Source organism: Dromiciops gliroides, chromosome 4 (assembly GCF_019393635.1).
Source record: "Dromiciops gliroides isolate mDroGli1 chromosome 4, mDroGli1.pri, whole genome shotgun sequence".
NCBI lineage: Eukaryota > Metazoa > Chordata > Mammalia > Microbiotheria > Microbiotheriidae > Dromiciops > Dromiciops gliroides.
Genome location: NC_057864.1, coordinates 18,792,015 through 18,819,227, shown reverse-complemented (window position 1 = coordinate 18,819,227; position 27,213 = coordinate 18,792,015). Strand labels below are relative to the sequence as shown.

Below are 27,213 nucleotides of genomic sequence, written 5' to 3'. Positions count from 1 at the left end.
GGAATCTAGGCCTTTCTCTCTCTTTACCAAAATTCTTATTCTCCTTAATAAATGCTTAAAAGTCTAACTCTTGCTAAAGCTTATAATTTATTGGCGACCACTCATTAGATATTTTAGACAGTTTAGCTAGAATTTTAGCCCTTAACAACCTCCTCATCCTATCATGAGCCCTCCCTCTTCTAGACTTATCCATCACCTCTACACCAGACACTATCAGTATGAGCCTGGGCAAGTCACTTCTCTTCTCCCTGCCTCATTTTTCTCATCTATAAAATGGGGGTGATAGTAATACCTTCTTCCCAGGGTTGTTGTGAGGACCAAGTGAGATATTCATAAAGTTCTTGTAAACCTTAAAGTGCAACATAAATGGCAGCTATCCCTATGCTTATTATTATTACTGTACTCTGTAGTCTTCACAGGATCTTATACATAGTTATCAACTCAGTAGATTAAAAAAGAAATGAAAGTTGAGTCAGAAGACCTGAATTTAAAGCTTAGCAGCACTTAGCATAGTGCCTGGCACATAGTAGGAGCTTTAGAAATGTTTCCTGCATGGAATTGTGAGATTGCTATAAGGGAAATTCTTTTGGAAGTACTGACATGCTATAAAACTGGGAGTTGTCATAATGATTCCTCAACATAATTTTCATTTGGTCTCAAGGACTTAAAAGGAGGCTTTTCTCAAAGTTTCAGCCTGGATTAGGGCCTGGGCCCCAGGAGAGGGTGTTGGCTGAGCTGCCCTGGCCAGGTCCCTGGGTTGCAACCCAGGGGATGAGAGATGCAAAGATCTCCTTCAGAATCCTGTGGTTACTGTTTGTCTGAGTCTATTGGCGTGACTGAGAGATCACTATCAGTGAGTAAACATAGTTTGTATTGGCCAGAAGAAGTTGGGGAAGGCCCAGGCTGGACCCATTATGCTTCTATAACTAGAGTACAGAACAATTGGAAGGACACTGAGTGATCATGTAGTCAAACCTCAGTATGTTTCAAATGGGGAAACTGAGGTCCAGAAAGGTGTCACACATAAGGATGTCACACATAGGGAACCTAAGTGGACATTAGTATTTTAAACACAGGATTAAGCCTAAACCTTAAACCCAGGCCCTCTGCCTGCAAATTCACTGTTCTTTCTCATCCAATTGTGAGAATCAGTGATTTCAAGATTCTAGTCCAAAATTTCTTCACATTTCATATCATGGAGCCCTTTGATGTTCACTATGGTGAAGTATATGCTCCCCTTCACAGAATAAATATTTTTAAAGTATAAAATAAAATACATAGGGTTACCAAAAACCCCAATTATATGGAAATAAATTATTAAAAAATTAAAGACTAAATTCATATCCCCTTCTGTTTCACCCCTTTTTACTCCATGCAACAGGGTAGCTGGAAACCATGGACCCCTTCAGGTTCTTGGGAGAAAATGCCATTTACCTTTGGCACATGGTAACCTGCCACTTTGGTATCAATTGCAGCCATCCTGGGCACGTTGAAAGGAATAATATTGCCCATTCTCTGAACTTCATGAATAGCTGCATTAGTGTAGGGCATCTTCTCCTTATCAGCCATCATGGGCTGCCGGGATTGGCCAATCACCCTGTCAATCTCAGCTTGTATTTTTCCTGGAAAGAAGAGGGAAAGTTTTTTGAGACCCAAGTAATAGCCAACATTTATAGAGTACTTTTAAGTTTCCAATTCATTTTACAAATATTATCTCATTTGTTCCTCATAACTATGCCAGAAGGACAGTGCAGTTATTATTATCTCCATTCTATAGATGAGGAAACTGAGGCAGATAGAAGTTAAGTGACTTGCTTAGAGCCACACATCTAGGTAGATTTGAACACAGGGCTTTCTTTTCCCTCCTGTACAGTTTTCTCTGATCATGTGAGAGAACTACAGCCACACCTGTGGTTGTATGAGAGTTTGGCCTGACACTTTACCAAAGATGCTATGAGAAAATAATGGGGTTTTGGGGACTCAAAGACTCCCCACCACACACACAGACACTCTGGATGGTTTTGCAGGGCCAGCCCAGAGTCAGAAGAATTTCAAAGGAAATGTAGATCGACCTTCCTAACTAACTAAAGGAAGTTAACTAACTTAAGACCACCTTCAAGTCATGTCAATCAATGGAATTGAATGCTACCAACCAATTAGCTTGGATCAAGGTGGAGTGACCCACTTCTACCTGAGGCAGGTTAAAGAATCCGGGAGAGGGGTCTCACTCTCTCTTGGCACACTCTTCCCTCTCCCACTCTGCTCTCTCTTTCCCCTCTATCCTAGTTATGTAGGGCTTCTTAATTTTTTGAGCCATGTGCTCTATCTCTTTACTAATATTTAATATACTTTAATAAATGCCTAATGCCCCCAAACTGGTGCAGTGGCCTCTAATTTCTAAGTAACCAATATATTATAAATCCTAGCTAAATTCTCTAACACTTGGGACAATTATAGGGACAGGACACCCCATAAGTTTTTACTCGCCACAATGCCAACCCCTATACCCTGGAAAGGTCCACACTCCACTGATTAATGTCATATAAAGATGTTTGTGTTATTGGGTAGGTATCCAGGAACATGGTACCCTGGAAATCCTACTGGACTTAGGGACAGAAGACCTGCATTCAAATTTCAGCTTTACCCCTCACTATTGGAGTGTCCTTGAGCAAGTCACTGCACCTCTTGGGGCCTTGTTTTCCTCATCTCTAAAATGATCAGATTGGACTAGACTGTTTCTAAGGTCTTTAAGTTTATTTAGGTGTATTATATTTACTTATATAGCTTTACATTTATTGTCCAGTGATTTCTGACTTCCAAGTCAACCAGATGTAGAAGGCAGGTCTGAAGAACAAAATGGTAATTTTTTTTTACTTAAATTTTTTTCTAAACTTTAGACAAATATAAAATAAGAAAAAAATATTGCCATGTACACAGCAGAATATAGGAGAGGATTCAGTATAAAACAATAAATTTCCATTTGAAGAACATCTATATAATAAATACTATACTTTATTTTCAAAGCTGCCCAGGTTTTATTTGCTTCCTTGTAGTGCTCTGCTGTGCATATTTTACTTTATTTTCTCCATCACTGAAGAAGGCTACAATCCAGTGTTATTGTGTGTATGTATGTATGTATGCATGTATGCATGCATGCATGCATGTATAAACACACACATATACTCATCCAAATACAAATAAGACCATAGTATGCTTATTTCCACTTGTTACCTGTTTCTCTGAACGTAGATAACATCTTCCTTCATAAGTCCGAGTCTTTCCATGTTTTTTTCTAAATCAACCGGCTCATAATGTCCTCCACCATAGCAAAATTACAACCCAATCATATCTGATCCAAGAGAGTGTCTATGAAATTTTTCCCTCCAATTTTTTGGATTTCTTCTATTCTTGGCTACAAAGATTTTGTTTATACAAAATTCTTATTTGTGGAATCTGTTTCCTTTACACCTTTTTCCCCTCTGTTTCATTTAAGTTCCTGACTTTGTTATTATTTTTTCTAACTCAGTAAGATAATTTTTTTCTTTTTTATTTATTTAGGATTTTGTTTTCCCCAATTACATGTAAAAACAATTTAAACATCCATTTTTAAAACTTTGCGCTCCAAATTATCTTCCTCCCTCTCTCCCCACCTGCCCTTAAGTATGCAAGCAATTCTATATGAGTTATACATGTATAATTATGAAAAGCATTCTGATATTAGATCAAAGAGAATGCTTGGTTTTATAGCCCTTTGGTTATAGTTCCAAATTGCTCTACTAAATGTTTGGATCAGTTTACAACTCCACCAACATTTCATTAATGTCTCCTTTTCTTCATATCTCCTACAACTTTTGTCATTTTCTTCTGCTGTCTGTCCTATTATCCAATCCAATAGGTTTTGACCTGCCTCTTTCTAATCAATAGTGAGTTAGAGCATATTTTTCATATGACTATAGATAGCTTTGATTTTTTTCATCTGAAGACTATTCATATCTTTTTATCATTTATTAAATGGGGAATGGTTCTTATTTTAATAAATTTGACTCAATTCTCTATGTGTTTGAAATATGATGCCTTTATCAGACAAACTTGCTTCAAATTTTTTTCAGTTACTTTAGCTAACTGTATTTTCCTCCATCCTATTTCCTCCACATTTCCTTTACTCTATTCTCTATCTCCTTTCACCCTCTCCCTTCTCAAATGTGTTTTACTTCTGACTGCCTCCTCACCCAATCTGCCCTCCCTTCTATCACCCCCCACCAATCCCCTTCCCTTCATACATTCTTTCAGGGCAAAATAGATTACTATATCCATTTGAGTGTGTATGTTATTCCCTCTTTGAGCCAATTCTGATGAGAGTAAGATTCACTCATTCTGAGCACCTTCCCATCTTCTTCTCCGCTATATAAGCTTTTTCTTGCTTCTTTTATGTGTGATAATTTACCCCATTTCACCTCTCCCTTTCCATTTCTACTACTGCATTTTTCTCTCACCCCTTAATTTTTTTATTTTAAGATATCATGCCTCGACTCAATTCACACCTGTGTCCTCTGTCTATATATACTCCATCCAGCTTCCCTGATAATGAGAGAGTTCTTATGAGTTACTAATATCATCTTCCCATGTAGTAATGTAAACAGTTATTTTTAAATATCCCTTATGTGTTTTTTTTTCTTTTTACCTTTTTATGCTTCTCTAGAGTCTTGTATCTGACAGTCAAATTTTCTGTTCAGCTCAGGTCTTTTCATCAAGAATGCCTGAAAGTCCTCTCTTTCATTGAAGGCCTCATTTCTAAAATATATCAGGAACTAAATCAAATTTATAAGAATCCAAGTCATTCCTCAATTGAGAAATGGTCAAAGGATATGAAAAGGCAGTTTTCTGATGAAGAAATCAAAGCTATCTATTGCCATATGAAAAAATGCTCTAAATCACTATTGATTAGAGAGATGCAAATTAAAACAACTTTGAGGTACCACCTGACACCTATCAGATTGGCTAATATGACAAAAAAGGAAAATAATAAATGTTGGAGAAGATGTGGAAAAATTGGAACACTAATGCATTGTTGGTGGAGCTGTGTACTGATCCAACCATTCTGGAGAGCAGTTTGGAACTATGCCCAAAGGGCTATAAAGCTTTGCATACCCTTTTACCCAGCAATACCACTATTAGGACTTTTTCCCAAAGAGATCATAAAAAAGGGAAAAGGACCCACCTGTAAAAAATATTTATAGCTACTCTTTTTGTGGTGGCAAGGAAGTGGACATTGAGGGGTTGTCCATCAATTGGGGAATGGCTGAATAAGTTGTGGTATATGAATGTAATGGAATACTATTGTGCTGTAAGAAACGATGAGCAGGCATATTTCAGAAAGACCTGGAAGGACTTGCATGAATTGATAATGAGTGAGATGAGCAGAACCAGGAGAACATTCTACACAGTATCAACAACATTGTGTGTTGATCAACTGTGATAGACTTGATTCTTCTCAGCAATACAATGGTGCAAGATTGTTCCAAAGGACTCATGATGGAAAATACTCTCCAAATCCAGGAAAAAAAAAAAACGAACCGTTGAATCTGGATCCAGATTGAACCATACCATTTCTATTGTTGTTGTTGTTTTTCTTTTTTGAGGTTTTTCCTTTTTGCCTTGACTCTTCTCTCATTACACGACTAATGCAGAAATATGTTTAATGTGATCGTACATATATAACCTATATCAGATTACTTACTGTCTTGGGGAGGGAGGAGAGAGGGGAAGAATGGAGAAAAATTTGAAACTAGAGATCTTATAAAAACAAATGTTGAAAATCATCTCTAAATGTTACTGGAAAATAAAATATTTATATGGGAAAAAAGAAAAAAAGGAATGGGTGCTTTATTTTCTCAAAAGCTTTCTCTGCACCTATTGAGATAATCATATGATTTGGGTTAGTTTTCTTATTGATGTGGTTGATTATTTGATAATTTTCCTAACATTGAATCAGCCGTGCATTCCTGGTATAAATCCCACCTGATCATAGTGTACTATCCTGGTGATCATTTGATGAAATCTCCTTGCTAACATCTTATTTAAGATTTTTGCATCAATATTCATTAAGGAAATTGGTCTATAATTTTCTTTCTCTATTTTAGTTCTGCCTGGTTTGGTTATCAACACCATATTTATGTTCATAAAAGGAATTTGGTAGAACTCCTTCTTCATCTATTTTCCCAAATAATTTGTATAATATTGGAATTCATTGTTCTTTAAATTTTTGGTAGAATTCACTTGTAAACCCATCTGGCCCTGGAGATTTTTTCTTAGGGAGTTCATTAATGGCTTGTTCAATTTCTTTTTCTAATATGGGATTATTTAAACATTTTATTTTGAGGGTCATATTCTATCACTCTTTGTGTCAGGAGATGCTATCGGCTCAGAATTCAGTATCCATTGTCCATCGTCCTGGGATGAGCTGCTCAGCTAGGTTTGGCTGCAGGATATATGCCCCCACTTTTGGGACTATGCTATAATCTTTTTAATGATTATGATAATAATAATAATAATAATAAATATTGGGTGTTTATATATAACTTTAAGGCTTACAAAGCACTTTGTGAACTTGTTTGATCCCCAGAATAACCCTATGATATAAGGGCTATTGTTATCCCCATTTTAAAGATGAGGACACAGAGGCTGAGAGAAGTTATATGATTTGCTCAGAGTCTCATGGTTAGTAAGTGCCTAAGGCAGGATTTGAACTCAGATCTTCCTGACTCCACATTCTATACTCTCTACTGCCCTAGCCAGCAACTACCATCATATGGGGAACTGAGAGAAATTTTGATGTTAAAATGGGGTCCATATGATTTTGAAAAATACTCTCTGCTGCTCTATTCCAATGAAAATTGAAAGAAGATGATGTATGTAAAGTCCTTGGAAAACTTTCAAGCTCTCTATAAATGGGAACACTTCTGGGATGATTTCTATAGGGGTTCATAGCCTGGTGCCATCAATGTACCTTGAATGTCAGGATAAAGGGCCATATACAGCAGTGCCCACCGTAGAGTGGTTGAAGTTGTTTCTGTTCCAGCCAAGAAGAGGTCCAGGGTGCAGCTGACTAAACTTTTTTCATTAAAGCTTGAAGGGACGGTATCCTTAAATTTAAAAATGCAAAAATCAGTTGTTTAATAGCTAAAATAAATTTGGTTCTCTTCAAGCATGAAGAGCTGTACCCTCCATGGGACCTTGGGAAGTTCAAGGTGGCAGATTATGGGCTTCCCTTTAACCCCCAAGTATACAGTAACCATTCCTAAGAATGAAAGCTCCTATTTGTTTTTTTTTTCTTTGAATTATTATTTTTTCCAATTACATGTAAAGAAAATTTTACCATTTTTGGGGGGGAGGATTGGGGGTTAAGTGACTTGCCCAGGGTCACACAGCTAGTAAGTGTCAAGTGTCCAAGGCCAGATTTGAACTCAGGTACTCCTGAATCCAGGGCTGGTGCTTTATCCACTGCACTACCTAGCTGCCCCACCATTTTTAAAATACATAATTTTAAGTTCCAAAATTTTTCCTTCTTTCCCCCACCCCTGCTAATACTGTCAGCAATTTGATATAGGTTATATATGTTCATTTATATAAAAATATTTCCATAATAGTCATGTTGTAAAAGAAGAAACAGAACAAAAGGAAGAAGAAAAGAAAATAAAAATCCAATACAGTGAAAATAGTATGCTTCGATCTGCATTCAAATTTCATTAGGTTTTTTTTTTTTTGTCTGTGAATAGCATTTTCCATCATAAGTCTTCTGGACTTTTCTTGGATCATTATATTGCTGACAAGAGCTAAATCAACCAGAGCTGATCATTCCACAGTATTGCAGATACTGTATACAATGTTTTCCTGGTTCTGCTCAGTGTGTTTGCATCAGTGTATTTAAGTCTTTCCAGGATATTCTGAAATCCACCTGCTCATCATTTCTTATAGCAAAATAATATTCCATTACATTAATATACTACAACTTGTTTAGCCATTTCCCAATTGAGGAGCATCCCCTCAATTTATAATTCTTTGCTCCCACAAAAAGACCTGCTATAAATATTTTGTACATGTACATCCTTTTCTATTTTTGTGATCTCTTCAGGATATAGACCTAGTAATGGTATTACTGGATCAAAGGGTATGCACTTTGGGTAGAGTTCCAAATTGCTCTCCAGAAAGGCTGGAAGAGTTCACTACTTCACCAGTAGTTCATTAGTGTCCCAATTTCCCCCCATCCTCTCAAGTGTTCATCATTTGCCTTTTCTGTCATATTAGCCAATTTGATAGGTGTGATGTGGTACCTCAGAGTTGTTTTAATTTGAATTTCTCTAATAAATAGTAATTTAGAGCATTTTATATGACTATAGATAGTTTTGATTACTTCATCTGAAAACTTCTTTGTTCATAGCCTTTCACAATTTCTCAATGAGAAAATGATGTATTCATATCAGTGTTTCTCAGTTCTATGTATTTGAGCAATGGGGCCTTTATCAAAGATACTGACTGTAAAAATTGTTTCCCAGCTTTCTGCTTTACTTCTAATATTGGTTGCATTGCTTTGGCTTGTGCAAAACTTTTTTTGGGCCAGGTTATGAAGGACTTTATTTTTCTAATCATATGAATATTTTATTATTTTCTAGTTATATGTAAAGACAATTGTCATCATTCATTTTTATAAGATTTTGAGTTCTGAACAAAAGGGGAAAACCCTAAAAATCAAATAAAATCCCCTCCTCCCAACAGTAGAAACAGTATGATTCAATCTGCATTCATATTCGACAATTCTTTTTTTTTTTTTTCTGGATGGGGAGAGCATTTTCCATCGTGAATCCTTTGGAATTGTCTTGCTGAGAAGAGGTAAATCTATTACAGTTAATTATCATACAATGTTGCTGTTACTGTGTACAACATTCTTCTGGTTCTGCTCACTTCAGTGATCAGTTCACTTAAGTCTTCCCAACTTTTTCTGAAATCTGAGTGCTCATCTTTTATTACAGCACAATATTATTCCATTACATTCATATACCACAACTTGTTCAGCCATTCCCCAATTGATGGGCATTCCCTCGATTTCCAATTATTTGCCACCACAAAGAGAGTTGCTATAAATATTTTTGTACATGTAGGTCCTTTTCTCTTTTTTTGTGATCTCATTGGGACACAGACCTAGTAGTGATATATGGATCAAAGGGTATGCACAGCCCCATTGTCCTTTGGGAAGAGTTCCAAATTGCTCTCCAGTATGATTGGATCAGTTTACAATTCCACCAACAATGAATTAATGAGCATTCCCAATAAGATCAGGGGTAAAACAGGGATGTCCACTCTCACCTCTATTATTTAATAATGTACTAGAAATGTTAGCTTTATCAAAAAGAGGAGAAAAAAGAATGAAAGTAATTAGAATACACAAGGAGGAAACAAATCTCACTCTTTGCAGATGATATGATGGTATACTTAGAGAATACTAGAGAATCAACTAAAAAACTACTTGAAACAATTAACAACTTCAGCAAAGTTATAGTATATAAAATAAATACACTTAAATCACAAGCATTTCTGTATATGACCAACAAAGCTCAGCAGCAAGAGATAGAGAAATTCCATTTAAAGTAACTGTAGATAATATAAAATATTTGTGAGATCCTGCCAAGACAAACCCAGGAACTCTATGAGCACAATTACAAAATAATTTTCACACAAATAAAATTAGTTCTAAATAATTGGAAAATACAAAATTCTTATGGATAGGCCAAGCTAATATAATAAAAATGACAATTTTACCTAAATTAATTTACTTATTCAGTGCCATGCTTATCAGACTACCTAAAATTATTTTATAGAGCTAGAAAAGTCATAACCAAATTCACCTGGAAGAACAAAAGGGAAATAATTAAAACAAACACACAGGAAAGTGGGCTAGCCATACCACATCTGAAGCTATATTATCAAGCAGCAGTCATCAAAACTATTTGGTACTGGATAAGAAATAGAGTGGTTGGGGCAGCTAGATGGTGTAGTGGATGGAGCACTGGCCCTGGAGTCAGGAGGACCTGAGTTCAAATCCGGCGTCAGACACTTGACACTTACTAGCTGTGTGACCCTGGGCAAGTCACTTAACCCCAATTAATTCACACACACACACAAAAATAGATTGGTGGATCAATGGAATAGGTTAGGCACAGGAGACACAGTAGAAATGACTTTAGTAATACACTGATAAACCCAAAGACTCCAGCTTCTGGGATAGGAACTCAGTATTTGGAAAAAAACTGCTTTGAAAACTGGAAGATAGTATGGCAAAAACTAGGCATAGACCAACATCTTACACCACATACTATAATAAGGTCAAAATGGGTACATGATTTAGGCATAAAGGGTGATACCATAGGTGAATTAGAAGAGGAAGGAATAGTTTACTCCTAAGATATATGGAGAGGAAAGCTATTTATGATAAAACAAGAAATAGAAAATATTATGAAATGCAAAATGAATGATTGTGATCACATTAAATTTAAATTTTTTTTGTACAAAGAGAAGCAATGCAGCCAAAATTGGAAGAGAAGCAGAAAGCTCGGAAATAATTTTTACAGCCTTTGTTTATGATAAAGGCCTCATTTCTAAAACATATAGGGAACTAAATCAAATTTATAAGAATGCAAGGCATTCCCCAATTGAGAAATGGACAAAGGATATGAACAGGCAGTTTTCAGATGAAGGAATCAAAGCTATCTATTGTCATATGAAAAAATACTCTAAATCACTATTGATTAGAGAAATGCAAAATAAAACAACTCTGAGGTATCACCTTACACCTATCAGAGTGGCAAACAAAAATGGAAAATATTGGATGTTGGAGGGGATGTAGGAAAGCTGGGATGTTAATCCACTGTTGGTAGAGCTGTGAACTAATCCAAACATTCTGGAGAGCAATTTGGAATTATGCCCAAAGGGCTATAGAATTGTGCATAACCTTTGTCCAGCAATACCACTACTAGGTTTATATCCTAAAGACATCCGAATAAAGAGAAAAAGACTGATTTGTACAAAAATAATCATAGCATCTCTCTTTGTGGTGGCTAAGAATTGGAAATCAAAGGAATGACCATCAATTTTGGAATGGCTAAACAAATTGTGGTATGTGATGGTGATGGAATATTATTTTGAAATAATAAATGACAAGCAGGATGACTTTAGAAAAGCTTGGAAAGACGTATGAAATGATACGTTGGGAAGTGAGCAGAACTAAAAGAACACTGTACACAGAGACAGCAATATTTTTTGATGAAGAACTGTGAAAGTCTTAACTATTCTCAGCCATTCAATGATCCAAGACAATCCCAAAGGACTATTGAAGAATCATACTATCCATATCCAAAGAAAGAACTGATATTGATGGAACAGACTGAAGCATGCTCTTTTCAAATTCTACATTTTAAAACATTTTTATGATTTAAGTTGCTTGTAAAAAGTGACAAATACAGTGATGTTTTGCATGATCATACATGTATAACACATACCAGATTGCCACCTTCGGGAGGAGGAAGGGAAGGAGGGATAGAGATTGAAACCGAAAACTATAAATAAAATAAATTAAAAAACATTTAAACGAATTATTTTCTTCAGTAAGCTTTTGCACCTCCTTTTCATTTGGTTAGTTTTACTTTTTTTTTTTATTATTTTAGTGAGGCAATTGGGGTTAAGTGACTTGCCCAGGGTCACACAGCTAGTAAGTGTTAAGTGTCTGAGGCCAGATGTGAACTCAGCTCCTCCTGACTCCAGCGCCAGTGCTCTATCCACTGCACCACATAGCTGCCCCTTAGTTTTACTTTTGAAGGAGTTGATTTCTTCAGTATATTTTTACCCAATTGGGCAATTATATTTTTTAATGAATGTTTTCTTCAGTCAATTTTTGTGCTTCTTTTTCCAAGCTACTGATTCTCTTTTCATATTTTCTTGTATAACTCTCATTTCTTTTCCCAGTTTTCTTTTCCCTAACTTATTTGACTTTTACTATCCTTTTTGAGCTCTTCCAAGAAGGTATTTTTGTCTCAAGACCAATCCATCTTCCCCTTTGAGCCTTCACATGTAGGCACTTTGATACTGTTGTTCTCATCTGAGTTTGTGTTTTGGTATTCCCTGTTGCCATAGAAACTCTCTATGGTAAGAGTCCTTTTCTGTTTCTTACTCAGATTTTAGGCTATTTTGTGACTTTTAAAGTTGAGGTCTGCTCCTGAGGCATAGAGCCCACTGTCGCAAGCTCTTTGTGCTGGGGTATAGGGGCCTGATCACTGGCTTTCTGCTCTGAGGCCTCTGGGACTTGCAGATTCCTCACTGCTCTGGGCTTCCTTCCTGTTCTGGAATGGCTTAGCCTAGTTATGCTTGTCCTGTGGGTGCTTCTCTAGCTGGCAGTTTGTCCTCTCAGCCAGGGCTACTGGGGGACTCACAACTGGCCTGCTGTGCCACCAGTCTGCTGATCTAGGACCAAGGACTGATCTGTGCTGTGGCCAAGAGCCACCTGCTGACTTGCCCAAGACCCACACTGTGCTGAATTGAGCTGTGCTGTGCTCCTCTTTCACCCAAGTGAGACAGACCTTTCCTAAAGTCTTCTAAATTATCTCAAGTTGGAAGAATGTGTCTCTCTGTCTTTTTGTAAGATTCTTTATATCCAGAATCCCTTTAGAGAATTCTGTTTAGAGACTTGATTTAATGTTGTTTCTTTGGGAAACTCTGGAGAGCTCAGGTAACTTCACTCTTCCATCTTGCCTCTGCCCCTCTAAGGAGTTGTTTTCTATAGTCGATTTTTGTGCTTCCTTTTCTAAGCTGTTGAATCTTTTTTCATGATTCTCTTGCTTAGCTCTTGTTTCTTTTCCCAATTTTTCTTCTACTTTTTATTTGATTTTTGAAATCCTTTTTAGCTCTTCCAGGAGGACTTTTGGGCTTGACACTAATTTGTATTTCCCTTTGAGTCTTTGCATGTCACTGTTTTTGACATTGTTTTCTTTTGAGTTTGTGTTTTGATCTTCCCTCTTGCCATTTTGGCTTTCTATAGTCTTATATTTGTTTGTTTTGTTTTATTTTTCCTCATTTTCTAGCCTAGTTTGTGACTATTTAAAGTTGAGGTCTGCTCCTGGAGCACAGGGGCCCTATCGCAAGCTTCTTGTGTTGAGGGCCAGGGGCCTCATCAATGCCTTGTTGCAGAGTTTTGCTTGTTATACGGGGCTCAGAGAGGCTGTCAGCTTCCTTGTAATGCTGGAATCACCCAGCAAAAATTTCCAAAGGTGGTTATATTTTGATTGCATAAATAAGATTGATAATTGAACTTATTTTTATAGTGTTGTGAGGTTTACAAAAACTATCCACACAATAATTCTGCATATAATATGGGTTACGTAGAATATGTTAATTTTATAAATGAGAAAAGTGAGGTGAAGAGAGATAAATACATAAGGATGAAATATCAGGGTATGATAAAATAATGGGATTTAGCAGATACTCAAAGGCCTACCTTGAGATTAATCTAAACTGATTGAATTATGTGAGAGTGATTGACTGTTGATTAGCCTACTACTAGATTGTAAGCACATCTGGCTAGCCCTTAAAAAGGTATCATTCTCAGAAGCTAAGGACTTTGAACTTAACTCGAGACCACCTTCAAGTCCAGTGAACCAATGGATTTGGATGACACCTACCAATCAGCTTGAAGCAGTGTGTAAGGACGGTCTATGTTCTGGACCTATATAAAGCTTCCACTCTCAGTTTGCTGGGCCGTTCATGATTGAAGCAGGCTCATGGCAGAGGTCTTGAGGAAGAACCCAACCAGGCTGGAACTCTAGGCTAGATAGGCCTTTTCTTAACTTTCTGAACTCCACGTGAATACCTGGTATGCTTTAATAAATATTTAATGCCCAAAGACTGGTGCTAAAGCTTCTAATTTAAGGTGACCACACATTTAGATTTTAAACATCACAATCAGAATAGGTTCTAATAAAAAGGACACTGGCCTAGGAGACAGAAAGAGCTGAGTTCAAATCCCACTTCAGATTCCTACGAGTTGTGTGACTGGAGCAAGTCAATTAAGCTCTCTATGCCTTAGTTCTCCCCACCCTCTTATGAAATTAGGGGGTTGAACTCAATGAGGCATGTGGTTCCTTACAATTCTAAATAAAAATTGTGAGCTCTCCACTAACAAGCTCCATTATTTATACTCTTTACCTTCCAAGATGGTCAATGAGGAAAGATATTTACATTATAAGACAGATGTAAAGTTTTGAACATTTTAACATATTCCCCACCTGTGTATATTTTTTTGTTTGTTTTATATACTTAACACCCACTTTGTGTGTTGTCTCCATTACCTTGGACAGCTCCTGCAGGTAAGCATCAATGAAGTCCCGGGTCTCCTCTGGATTAAAATCTTCCTTGTGTTGTTTGATCACACATTCCACAAAAGACTCTAGCTTCTTCCATTCTTCAAAGAGCTTCTGGTGAGATCCTGGCAGGAATTTCATTATACGAGGAAATATATTGAACAGCTAGATAATATAAAAAGGGGATGGGGGGGGAGGGATGAGTACCAATTCCTGTTAGGCTGCCCCATTTCTTCCTCTTCTCAATCTTAAATATGACCGGATCCTTGACCATTTTTTTTTTTGAGTCATGGAATTTACCCTAATTGTGTGTCTAACTACTCCAGAAATCTACCCACCTTCTAACCACAGTCTCTCCTTATATGCAGACCAGTGTCCAACCATCTCTTGCCCCATACACTAGGCCCTTGGCCATATCCTGATGTACTTAAATAACCCTTCCAAAATGTCAACAATTTATTCAGCCTCACAATCGGCAAACGATGGGAGAGATTATTTCTAGGGAAATTGTTATCACAGGGGCTGCTATTTCCCTGTTGGCCCCACAGAATTCCCTTCTCCTGAATTTCCATTTCAATCCTCTTAGGGAAATGAGAGCTAAAGTTATTCAATCTTCTCCATCATTTTCTTCCATAGCCAGACTCCTGAGGAGTTCAACGAAATCTTGAGCCTGTGTGGGGCTCACTCACTGACCAACTAGGAGGAAGAGTAGATGCAGTCCTGGAGTAAGACTCAGGAACACCTGAGTTAGAATTCTGACTCAGACACATACTAGGAAAAGTCATTAACTTCTCTCAGCCTCAGTTTCCTTATCTGTAAAATGGGAATAATAATAACAACTATCTCAAAGGGGCATTATGAGGATCTAAAGACATTAGTCAATCAACGAGCATTTATTAAGTACTTTCTATGTGCCAGGTGCTAAGTGGTGGGCATACAAAGGAAGGAAAAAATGCCTTTCCCTGTCCTCAAGTAGCTCACATTGCCCTGGGAGAGGCACCATGGAAATAACCATGTATATGCAAGATATATGAAGAATGGTTGTGTGATGAAATAATGGGATTTAGCAGATACTCAAAGACCCACCTGGAGATTAATCAAGACTGATTGAATCAAGTGAGAGTGATTGACTGCTGATTAAGCCTACTTCAAGTTAATTGGATTGTATCAAGTTAATTGGATTGTGATCACACCTGGCTATCCCTTAAGAAGGTATAATTCTCAGAAACTAGACTATGAACTCAACTTGAGAACACCTTCAAAGACAATGGATTTGGATGACACCAACCAATCACCTTGAAGCAGGGTGTAAGGACCGCCTCTGTTCCAGATGTATAAAAAAGCTTCCACAAACAGCTTGGGGAGGATTGCTGATTAAAACAGGCTGGAAAAGGGTGTTCCTGATTAAAGCAGGCTCGTGGAGGAGGACTTCAGGAAGAACCCAACCAGGCTGGAACTCTAGGCTAGGTAGGACTTCTTTTTCATAACCTTCTGAACTCTTTGTAAATATCTGTATGCTCTAATAAATGTTTAATGCCCAAAGACTGGTACTGAAGCCTTTTAAATTTTGGTGACCACAATTAAGATTTTAAACATCACAGTTGAAAGATAATTTCAGAGGGGGTGGCACTGGCAACTGGACGAATTGGGAAAGACATCCTGCAGTAGGAGGTGAAATTTGAACTGATTTTTGAAGGAATCCAAGAAGTGGAGTTGAGGAGGGAGAACGTTCCAGGCATGAGGGACAGCCAGTGCAAAGGCACTGCGGTGGGAGCTAATATATGTAAAGCTATTTATAAACCTTAAATGTGAGCACCTAGATTATCTATCTCTATTTATGTCTGTTCTCTCCTCTCTCATTCTGTTTCTCTAGCTGCCTATCTGTGTCTGTTGTCTCTGTCTCTGTACCTGTTTCCCTCCCTTCCTTTCTCTTTCTCTGTCTCTGTCTCTTTCTCTGCTATTCTATCTCTGTATTTGTCTCTTTCTCGCTTCTTTATGTCTGTCTCTGTCTCTTTGTCTCTATCTTTCTCCTTCTCTCACCCGCACCTGGCCCTGCAGAAGTAGGAGAAAAATCGTGGTAAAGAGACAGCTTCTCTATGAAGCTTTTCCTGGTCTTCCTGGGTTCTAATGCTCTCCCTACCAAAAGTATCCCTTTGTATTTATTTGCATATTTGTGTGTGTGTGTGTGTGTGTGTGTGTGTGTGTGTGTGTGTGTGTACACACATATATATACTTGAGGGCATGTTGTCTCCTCCAACAGAATGTAAACCACCTGAGTTCAGGGGCTGTTTAATTTTTATCATTGTTTCCCCATCTCCTCTCATACTACTTGGTACACAGTAGTTGTAAATTGATATTCTTTTTAAAAAATTTTTTGCAGGGCAATGAGGGTTAAGTGACTTGCTCAGGGTCACACAGCTAATAAGTGTCAAGTGTCTGAGGCCGGATTTGAACTCGGGTCCTCCTAAATCCAGGGCCGGTGCTTTATCCACTGCGCCACCTAGCTGTCCCCGTAAATTGATATTCTTGATAATGATCTTATACACACTGAAAACTGTAGAAATTTGTTTCCCATTATTTGGAGATCACAGTGTTTTGGAAAAGCATGGGTCCCCCAGGCATATTTTTCCGTGGCACTATTTATAAAAATCTCATTGTTTCCTTCTTCCCTTCTCTGTCCCTTTTTCTACTTAGAGAAGTTCATGCACAAGCTCACTCAGTCCTTGACGACCTCTCACAGCCATGCCCATTTCTTTTCTGGTAGAGGAAGAGCATGACCCAATTGAGGCTGAGTTGGTCCTCCCCAGGAAGGCATAGCCTGTTACCTGACACTCCCAGGTGCCTTGAAGCACTGTGGTGTCATCCAAACTCTTCAGCAGGTCCTGAAACTGGGAATCATGGTACTCAAAGCGGTGCCCAAAAGTGATGGAGCAGATGATATTAGAAACAGCATTGTTGATCTGAAAGTGGGGATCAAAGGGTTTTCCTGTTGATGGGAAGAGAAAGGGGACAGGCTACTCTTCATTTCACTCATATCTGTTAAAGGAATCTAGCAGAGCTTTCTACCTTTTCCTCATAAACAGTTTTCCTTACTTTCCCTCCCACACACAACACACATATTCTTTATTAGTATTGTCCATGTCCAGGTACTGCTCAAATAGATGTAAAATAAAAGAAGAAAATACTCTTTAAAAAAGTTGGGGCAGCTAGGTGGCACAGTGGATAAAGTACTGGCCCTGGATTCAGGAGGACCTCAGTTTAAATCCAGCCTCAGACATTTGACACTAGCTGGGTGACCCTGGGCAAGTCACCTAGCCCCCATTGCCTCACCAAAAAAAATTTCAGTCAAGACTTGGGATTTAATTGGCATATTTTGTTTCAATATATTTTATCCATCTTTGCCTCCATTTACTCATCAGGAAAACCAGAGGTTTGGATTGGATGACCTTTGAGGACCTTTCTAGCTTCTATCTATGATTCTTTGATATATCATCTGCATAGGTTCACAAAGGTGTACCCATCTGTGAAATAGGCATGGGCACACATGTGTATGTGTCCATAGATGTATGCATGTATATACCAATACCCTTGACTATATATACCTGTGGGCTACTTGCATACATGTGAATAGTAGAGCTGAAATTACAACTGGAAACACTGAAAAGAAAAGATATGAGAAGGTGACTAAGGAAGGAAAGCCATATAATGTAGTATGTAGGGTATGGAACCTGGAAAGAGGAAGAACTGGGTGTAAATCCTCCGTCAAACATTTAGTGCCTGAGTGTCCTTAGTTCTAGTGCCTTCCAACTGTTGTTTATTTTCAGTTTTTCCCATTTCTAATGTTTGTACATAGCTGTTTGCATGTGGTCTCCCACACACACACTTAGAACAGGAATTCTTTGAGGACAGGGAGTATCTTTTTCCTTTCTTTATATATCTAGAACTTATCAGAGTGCCTGGCATATACTAGGTACTTGATAAATATTTATTGACTTGCTGTCAATAAATTACAACATTTATTGACTTACAACACTTATTGACTTACTTTGGCAAGTCACTTAACTGCTCCACTCCTCAGTTTACTCACCTGCAGGATGGGAAGAAGGGCTGGATTGATGGTCTCCAAGTTAATTTTTACCCATAATTTATGGTGATTAAAGGAAGCAGAAGAGGAGGGAGAGAAAATGGAAGTGAAAGAGGAAAAGAAGAAAAAATAAAAAGCAAAGAAAGAGGAGGAAAAGTAGAAGAATGAATGTCTACAATAGCAATGTTGTGAAAAGAAAGATAATTTGGATAGACCTAAGAACTTGGATCAATGCAATGCCAATTACAATTCAAGAGGATCAATGATGATGCCTGATACCCACCTTCTGATGGATAAGCAATGAACTTAGGTCACACAATGAGATATATATTTCTGGTGATGGCCAATGTAAGGATTTATTTTACTTGACTATATGTATTTGTGACTAGGGAGTTGTTTTTTCCAGTGGGAAGAAGTAGAAGGAAAGAAAAGAAATGATTAATTGAAAAAAAATGATCAAAATTAAAAAAAAATAGATGAACAGCAATGTATATACATATATATGTACGTATATGAATATATAAACATGATACCTACACATGTATGTCCATGCATACATGCATACATGCATACATTCTAAGGAGTAGAAAGAGTAGACCAAGGCAGAAGAGAAAAGAATGATAGGAAAGATACTGAGAACAGGGAATAGTTGATTCGGGATGTGGGGCATGGGATGATTAGGAAGAATAAAGAGGTAGAGAAGGGCAGAAGGAAAGAATAGAGGGAGGGGTGTGCATACATGTGTATGTGTAGGGAGTTCCTTGAGTGGCCAGCCAAGGCCATGTATCACTCCATGTGTGGAAATTTAAGAAGTGAGATGTAGGGTCCATGTTTTGATGGCATTGAGGGGTTCCTTTCTTTGCTAACTGCCTCCTTTCTTCCAAGCAACAGTGTTAGGTTGTTTAAACATTCCCTTGGGGGTGGCATGGGTTGCATTTTGTCTGTCTCTAGTGTAAAGATGGCCTCTCTTCCCCTTCTCCCACCCACAGTTACAGATTCTCTTTAATGATCATGTGGCCAATTGAACAATCAGAAGCAATTTAAAATATTTCTGCCTGACCAGTGCTCACCTTTTTCTTCCCTGATAGCCTCAATGAGATACCTGGCCTCCTCCCGGATCCGATCTTCCAGGGTCTTCTTTCCCAAACCAAAGTTCCTTAGGGTCATTAAGGCAAATCTTCTTTGCTGTCTCCACTGATCTCCATTAGACATGACTAAACCTAAACAACAATAATGATAATAATAATTTATATCAATATTTCAAAGGATCTATAATTTTACTGATATGGTATCCCCTCTATGAGCAATAGAATGCAATTTAAGAAGTATTTTTAAAACCCTACCATGTGCCAAGCGCTGTTCTGGGTATACAAGTAGAAAGGACTAGACAGGTTCTGCTCCCAAGTAATTCACATATTAATTGGTAAAATACCACTTAAAGTTCAACCATAGGGAACATGGAAAGACCTGGAAGTCCTAAAGATGAAGCAGAGGGAAATGTCAAGGCCCAGAGGTCCTGATGATCTCTTAGTAGACTATGAACTTTGGAGTACATAAGTATGAGCTTTTGATTTCCTCAGTCAGAGATGACTGGCTGCTGGACAACTTTCTGCTCTGGGGAAGACAGCTATGAACAGGGGGAGGAGCCCCAGTCCTAATCTGGAGTACTCTAAGCAGCCACTTGTGGCACTTGATGACTACATCAGTGTCAGGGTCCAGGCAAGGCAGTGACTTTGACTTATAAAAATAAAAGAAATCCAAGAAAATTTTGAAAAGAATGTTAATCAATTGAAAAAAGATAGAAAAAATCTTAAGAAAATGACTCCTTGAAAACTAGAATTGGGAAAATGGAATTGAATTACATTATAAGACACCTAGAAATAATAGAACTAGAAAAAGTAGAAGAGAATTTGAAACATTTTATTAGAAAAACAACTGATCTAGGAAACCGATCAAGGAGAAAGAATATAAGAATCGTCAGTTTACCTGGAAGTTAGGATCAGAAAAATATCTGGATAAAATATTACAAGAAATTATTTTTTAAAAATTACTCTGAAGGTCTAGAACTAGAAGTTAAAGGAGAAATAGAAAGAATTAACTGATCACCACTATGAAAAAGATCCCAAGAAGAAAATTTATAGGAATGTCCTATCCAAGTTTCAAAATTCCTAGACTAAAGAGGAAATATTACAAGCAACAAGAAAATAAAGACAATTTAAATACTGCAGAAAAAACAGTAAGAATTTCAAAAGACTTATCATTAAAAGACTATATTTCTTGGGACATAATATTTTGAAGAGTAAAGGAGCTCAGATTGCATCCAAGAATAACATATCCAGCAAAGCTGAATATAATCCTAGGTGAAAAATCAAATGTATATTTGATAAACTGAAAGACTTCCAGGTATTTATAACAAAAGGTAACAAAAAGACTAGAACTCAAACAAAACTGGGTAGGAAAAGGATAAAAGGAGAAAGTATTTCATAAAAATGGTGCATGAAAGGAGGAACTAATACAGAGGAAGTAGGAGGGGGTGGAGGTCTGGTAATATTGGAACCTTATTCTCATCTAGGGTAAAGAGGTTTAGAAGTCTTATGGACATCCGGAGAGGTGAGAAAACCAGGGAATAGGTTGAGAGAGAGACTTTTAGAAGGGTATATAGATTAAAATTAAGAGGATGGGGAGAATAGATAAAGGAGGAACTTTTAGAGTATAGCTAAAATAAGGAATTAGGGTGAGGGGGAAGACAAAGTAGCAGTGATATGATAAAAAAAAGAAAGCTTGAGAAATAAGCTAGTAAAAATAATATGGAGGCAAATTCACAGATAGTAATTATAACTTTGAATGTGAATGGGAGGAACTCATTAAATGGAAATGGATAACAGGGTGGATTAAAAATCATAATCCTACAATATGTTGTTTCCAAGAAACACATTTTGAAATGAGAGCTATAGACAGAGTTAAAATGTAGGGTTGGAGTAGAATTTAGTATGCTTCAGCTGATGAAAAAAGTCAAAGGTAACAATTATGATCTCAAACTAAGTTATGGCTAAAATAGATTTAATTAAGAGATGAACAAGGGTAGCTACATTTTGAGAAAAGATATCATAGACAATGAAGCAATATCTATATTTAATCTAGATGCACCAAATTCTATAGCGGCTAAATTTTTAAAAGAAAAATTAAATGAATTACAGGTGGAGATAGGTAGTAGTGGTATAATATGGTTTTTAATCTTCTCCTCTCAGAACTAGATAAATCTAACCAAAAAATAAATATGGAAGAAGTAAAGGAAGTAAATAGAACTTTAAATTAGATATGATAATTTACATATGATATCTGGAGATAATTGAATGGAAATAGAAAGGAATATATCTTTTTCTCAGCATAGTATCTTTATAAACATTGTACATATGTTAGTAAACAAAAATTTTATTGTCGAAAGCAGAAATGCAGAAATATTGTCAAATATAGTCAAAACATAGTGAAAGGCAGAAAAGTATCTTTTTCAGATCATAATGCAACAAACATCATATTTAATAAGGGTCTGAGGAAACATAGATGAAAAATTAATTGGAGATTAAACAACCTAATCTTAATGGTTGGGTAAAAGAACAAATTATAGAAGCAATTAATTTCATTAAAGTGAATGACAGTAATGAAACAACATATCAAAACCTATAATATACAGCAAAAGTAGTGATCAGAGGAAAATTTATATCTCTAAATATCTATATCAATAAATAGAGAAAACTAATGATTTGGGTATGCAATAAAAAAACTAGAAAAAAACAAATTAAAAATCTCCAATTAAACACTAAATTGAAATCCTAAAAATTAAAGATGAATTTAATAGAATTGACAATAAAAACCTATTGAATTAATCATAAAACTAGGTATTAGTTTTATGAAAAAATAGATTTAAAAATTGGTTGCTGTGATTAAAAGAGAAACAGAGAATAAAACCAAATCATTAGTATTAAAAATGAAAAGGGTGAATATACCACCAAGGAAGATGTAAATAAATCAATTATAAGGAGTTATTTTGTTCAGTTATGTACCAATAATTTTAACAATTTAAGCTAAATGGTAAAACATTTACAAAAATATAAATTGCTTAAATTAGCAGAAGAGAAAATAGAATACTAAATAGGCCTATTTTAGAAAAAGAACTTGAACAGGTTATGCATAAATAATGAGCTTTCTAAAAGAAAAGTACCAAGACCAGTTGAATTTACAAGTGAATTCTATCAAATATTTAAACATCAACTCATTCCAATATATATATATATATATATATTTTTTGGCAAGGCAATGGGGGTCTAGTGACTTGCCCAGGGTCACACAGCTAGTAAGTGTCAAGTGTCTGAGGCCGGATTTGAACTCAAGTCCTCCTGAGTCCAGGGTCAGTGCTCTATCCCCTATGTCACCTAGCTGCCCCCAACTCATTCCAATATTAAATATATTATTTGGAATGATAGGTAAAGAAGATATTCTACCAAAGTCCTTGTATAAAAAAATGATACTCATAACTAAACCAGGAAGATTAAAAACAGAAAAAGAAAATCATAGACCAATGTCATCAATGAATATGAATGCAAAAATCCTAAATAATATTCTAACTAAAAGATTACAATAATATGTTACAAAGATTACACATTATGATCAAGAGGGATTTATACCAGTAATGTAGGGGTGATTTAATATAAAGAAAACTATTAATGTAATTGATTATATCAATAATAAAAGTTTTTTGGGGGCAGCTAGGTGGCGCAGTGGATAAAGCACCGGCCCTGGATTCAGGATTACCTGAGTTCAAATCTGGCCTCAGACACTTGACACTTACTAGCTGTGTGACCCTGGGCAAGTCACTTAACCCCCATTGCCCCGGAAAAAAAAAACACTAAAAAAAAAAATAAAAGTTTTTTTTTAATCATGATTGTATCAATAGATGCAGAAAATGCATTTGATAAAGTATACAACTCATTTCTTTTTTTGGTAAGGCAATTGGGGTTAAGTGACCTGCCCAGGGTCACACAGCTAGTAAGTGTTGTGTCTGAGGTCAGATTTGAACTCAGGTACTCCTGAATCCAGGGCTGGTGCTCTATCCACTTTACCATCTAGCTGCCCCCACAACTCATTTCTATTAAAAACACTTGAATATTTTGGCATTTGAAGTTTTCTTTAAATTAATACAAAATATTTATCTAAAGCTATCAGCAAGTGTTATTTGTAACATGGATAAACTATAGGCTTTCCCGGTAAGATTAGGTGTGAAACAAAGATGCCCATTGCTAGCATATCACTCAATATTGTATTGGAAAACCTAGAAATAGCAATAAGAGAAGCAAAAGAAATTGAAGGAATCAGAATAAGGAATTAAGTAATATAACTGTCTCTTTTTTGCAGATGATATGATGATATACTTGGAAAATCCCAAAGACTCAACTAAAAAGTTAGGTGAAATAATTAATAATTTTAGCAAAGTACCAAGTTATCAAGTAAATCCACATGAATCATCAACATTCCTATATATCACAAGCAAAACTCTGCAAGAAGAGATAGTTAAAAAATAAATACACCATTTAAAATAACTAGACAGTATAAAATACCTGGGAGTCCATCTGCCAAAAAAACCCAGGAACTATATAAACAAAATTATAACCAAAATTTTATAAATAAAATCAGATTTAAATAATTGGAGAGATATTAATCTTTCATTTGTAGGCTGGTCCAATATAATAAAAATGAAAATGTTATCCAAACTAATTTATATATTCAATGGCATCCTGATTAAATTACCCAAAATATTTTGCTGAATTAGAAAAAATTATAACAAAATTCATTTGGAAAAACAAAAAGTGAAGAATGTCAAAGAAAATAATGGGGGGGGAAAGTGTAAAGGAAGAATGTTTAGCAGTACCAGATCTTAAACTGTATAATAAGGCAGTAATTATTAAAAACAATCTGGTACCAGCTAAGCAAAAATAGATCAAATAGAATAGGGTAGATATCTTATTTACAGCACCAGATAAAAATAATAACCTCTATTTCTTAAGTATAAAGACGTAAAGTTGTGAGATAAGAAATTAGCATTTGGTAAAAATTTTTGGGAAAACTGGAAAGCAGTAAAACAGAAACTGGGCATGGACTGATATCTCATACCATTTACCAAGATAAGTCAAAATGGATATATGACCCAGATATAAAGAGAGCTTTTACGAGAAAATAAGAAGATGATGGAAGATATTACTTATCAGACTTTTGGATAGGTAAGCAATTTATAAATACATAAAAGATAGAGAGCAAGTTTGGTGAAAAAGAATAATTTAAATTATATTAAATCTAAAAGTTTAGTATAAGTAAACAAATGTAGCCAAGATCTGAAGGAAAGCAGATAATTGAGGAAAAATTTATAGAAAACTTATCAGATAAAAATTTCATATCTAAAATATAGAAATAACTTTGTCAAATATAAAAATTATGAGCCATTCCCCAACTGATAAATGGCAAAAAGATGTGAAGAGGTAGTTTTCCAAATGAAGAAATCAAAACAATTCATAGTCATATAAAAAAATGCTTTAGCAAATTTTTGATTAGAGAAATTCAAATTAAAACAACTTTTATATATATTTGTGTGGGGCAATGAGGGTTAAGTGACTTGCCGAAGGTCACATAGCTAGTAAGTATCAGGTGTCTGAGATTGGATTTAAACTCAGGTCCTTTTGAATCCAGGGCCAGTGCTTTATCCACTGCACCACCTAGCTGCCCAAGATATAATTTCACATCTACTAGATTGGCTAAAATGATTGAAGGGGAGGGAGACAAGTGTTGGGGGGGATGTAGAAAAAATGGGACACTAATTCATTGTTGGTGGAATTGTGAACTGATTCAACCATTTTGGAAACAATCTAGAATTATACCCAAAGAGTTTCTAAACTACCTATGCCCTTTGACCAAGAAATATCACTACTAGGTCTATTTCCAAAGGTTATTAAGGAGAAGAGAAAAAACTTATATATCCTAAAATGTTTATATCAGCTCTCTTTGTGGTGGCAGAGAATTAGATTGCAGGGATGTCCATCAATTGGCTGAACAAGTTGTAGTATATGATTGTGAGGGAGTACTACTGTGCTATAAAAATGATTAACTTAATGATCTTAGAAAAATGTGGAATGACTTGCACAAAATATTGAAGTGAAATGAGCAGAAACACTTCAACGTTGTACAGAGTAAGAGCAACATTTTTCTAATAATGACTTTGAATGCATAAGTTATTTTGGCTATTATAAATAACCAAATTAATTATAAAGGACATATGAAGATACTATCCTCTTCAAGAGAAAGAAATGATAAATAGAAGTATGTATAGAATAATTTTACATATATACATAACTATATATGTGTGTGTATATATGTGTGTATGTATGTATATATTTATACAAATAAGTATATTTATATGCTTATTTGTGTCCAATGGGAGTGGAGGGAAGGGAAGAAAAAAAAGAAAATATGAAATTTATTACAATAGTTTTGTTGTATATTTGAAAGCAATAGTAAGTTGTGCATAGTACATTTTTGGTTTCATCTACAATCATCCTTTTATTGTACTGTGTTATAGAAATACTTGTTTTGTTCCATAAATTAAAATAAAATAAATAGAAAAAATTAAAACCAAATAAAACAACAACAACAAAAAAAGACTTTGACCTGGGACTTTGATTTTATTGAATTCCTCCAGATGCTCTGATGGCATCTGTACCATCACATGGGTCAAAGGGCAGAATCATAAACCCAAAGAGGCTCACAGTTGGAAGGGATCTCAGAGATCATCCAGCCTAACCTGTATCTGGCAAATAACACTGGCAAATTACACTGAACAGCTTTTCCTTGAAGACCTCCAATGAGGGAGAATTTACCACTTCTGAAGGAAAATCATTGCATTTTGGGACAGCTCTGATAATTAGGAAATTTTTTTTCCTACTATCAAGCCAAATTGTACCTCTCTGCAACTTTCACCCTTTGCTGCTGGTTCTAGGGCCAAGAACAAGTTCATACCTTTTCTATTAACAAGCCTTCAAAACTTGAAGATCATCATCATAGCTCCCTTTACCTACCGAGTCTTCTTGTCCTTAAGTTAAACCCTCCAAAAATTGTCCTGATATTCTAGAAGCAGAAGGTAAAATAGAAATTGAAAGGATCCACCAATAACCTCATGAAAGAGATCCCAAAATGAAAGCACCCAGGAATATTACAGCCAAATTCCAGAGCTCCTAGGTCAAGGAGAAAATATTGCAAGCAGCCAGAAAGAAACAATTCAAGTACGGTGTGGCCACAGCCAGTATGACACAAGATCTAGTAGATTCTACATAAAAGGGTCTGAGGGGATGGGATATGATATTCCAGAGGGCAAAAGAATTGGGATTACAAACAAAAATCACCTACCCAGAAAAACTGAGTATACTCTTTCAGGGGGAAAAATATGACTTCAATGAAAATGAGAACTTTTAGGCATATGTGATGAAAAGTCCTGAACTGAATAGAAAATTTGACTTTCAAATACAAGACCCTAGAGAAGCATAAGAATGTAAATAGAAAAAAGAAATTATGAGGAATGTTAAAAGGTTAAACTCTTTGCATTCCTACATGGGAACATGATACTGCTAACTCATAAGAACTTTCTCAGTATTAGGCCAGCTGAAAGGAATAAATTTGGACAGAGAGCAAAAA

General features: G+C 36.1%; 1 protein-coding gene across 5 annotated transcripts in view; it reads right to left on the bottom strand.

Annotated features, from left to right (window-relative positions):
- LOC122752760 (cytochrome P450 2J2-like) overlaps nucleotides 1-27,213 on the bottom strand; it is a 40,657-nt gene that overhangs the window by 9,802 nt on the left and 3,642 nt on the right. For 4 of the 5 annotated variants that reach the window (XR_006356206.1, XR_006356207.1, XM_043999654.1 and 1 more), the window contains 5 exons: nucleotides 19,554-19,703; nucleotides 17,225-17,385; nucleotides 14,388-14,564; nucleotides 7,007-7,142; nucleotides 1,435-1,622 (listed from right to left, as the gene is read on the bottom strand). Coding sequence is in view for 3 of the 5 variants with exons in the window: in XM_043999654.1 (XP_043855589.1) it covers nucleotides 1,435-1,622; nucleotides 7,007-7,142; nucleotides 14,388-14,564; nucleotides 17,225-17,385; nucleotides 19,554-19,703 (812 nt within the window). In the remaining 2 variants the exon portion in view is untranslated. The remainder of the gene's footprint in view (nucleotides 1-1,434; nucleotides 1,623-7,006; nucleotides 7,143-14,387; nucleotides 14,565-17,224; nucleotides 17,386-19,553; nucleotides 19,704-27,213) is intronic. The other variant, XM_043999655.1, reaches the window with a different exon arrangement.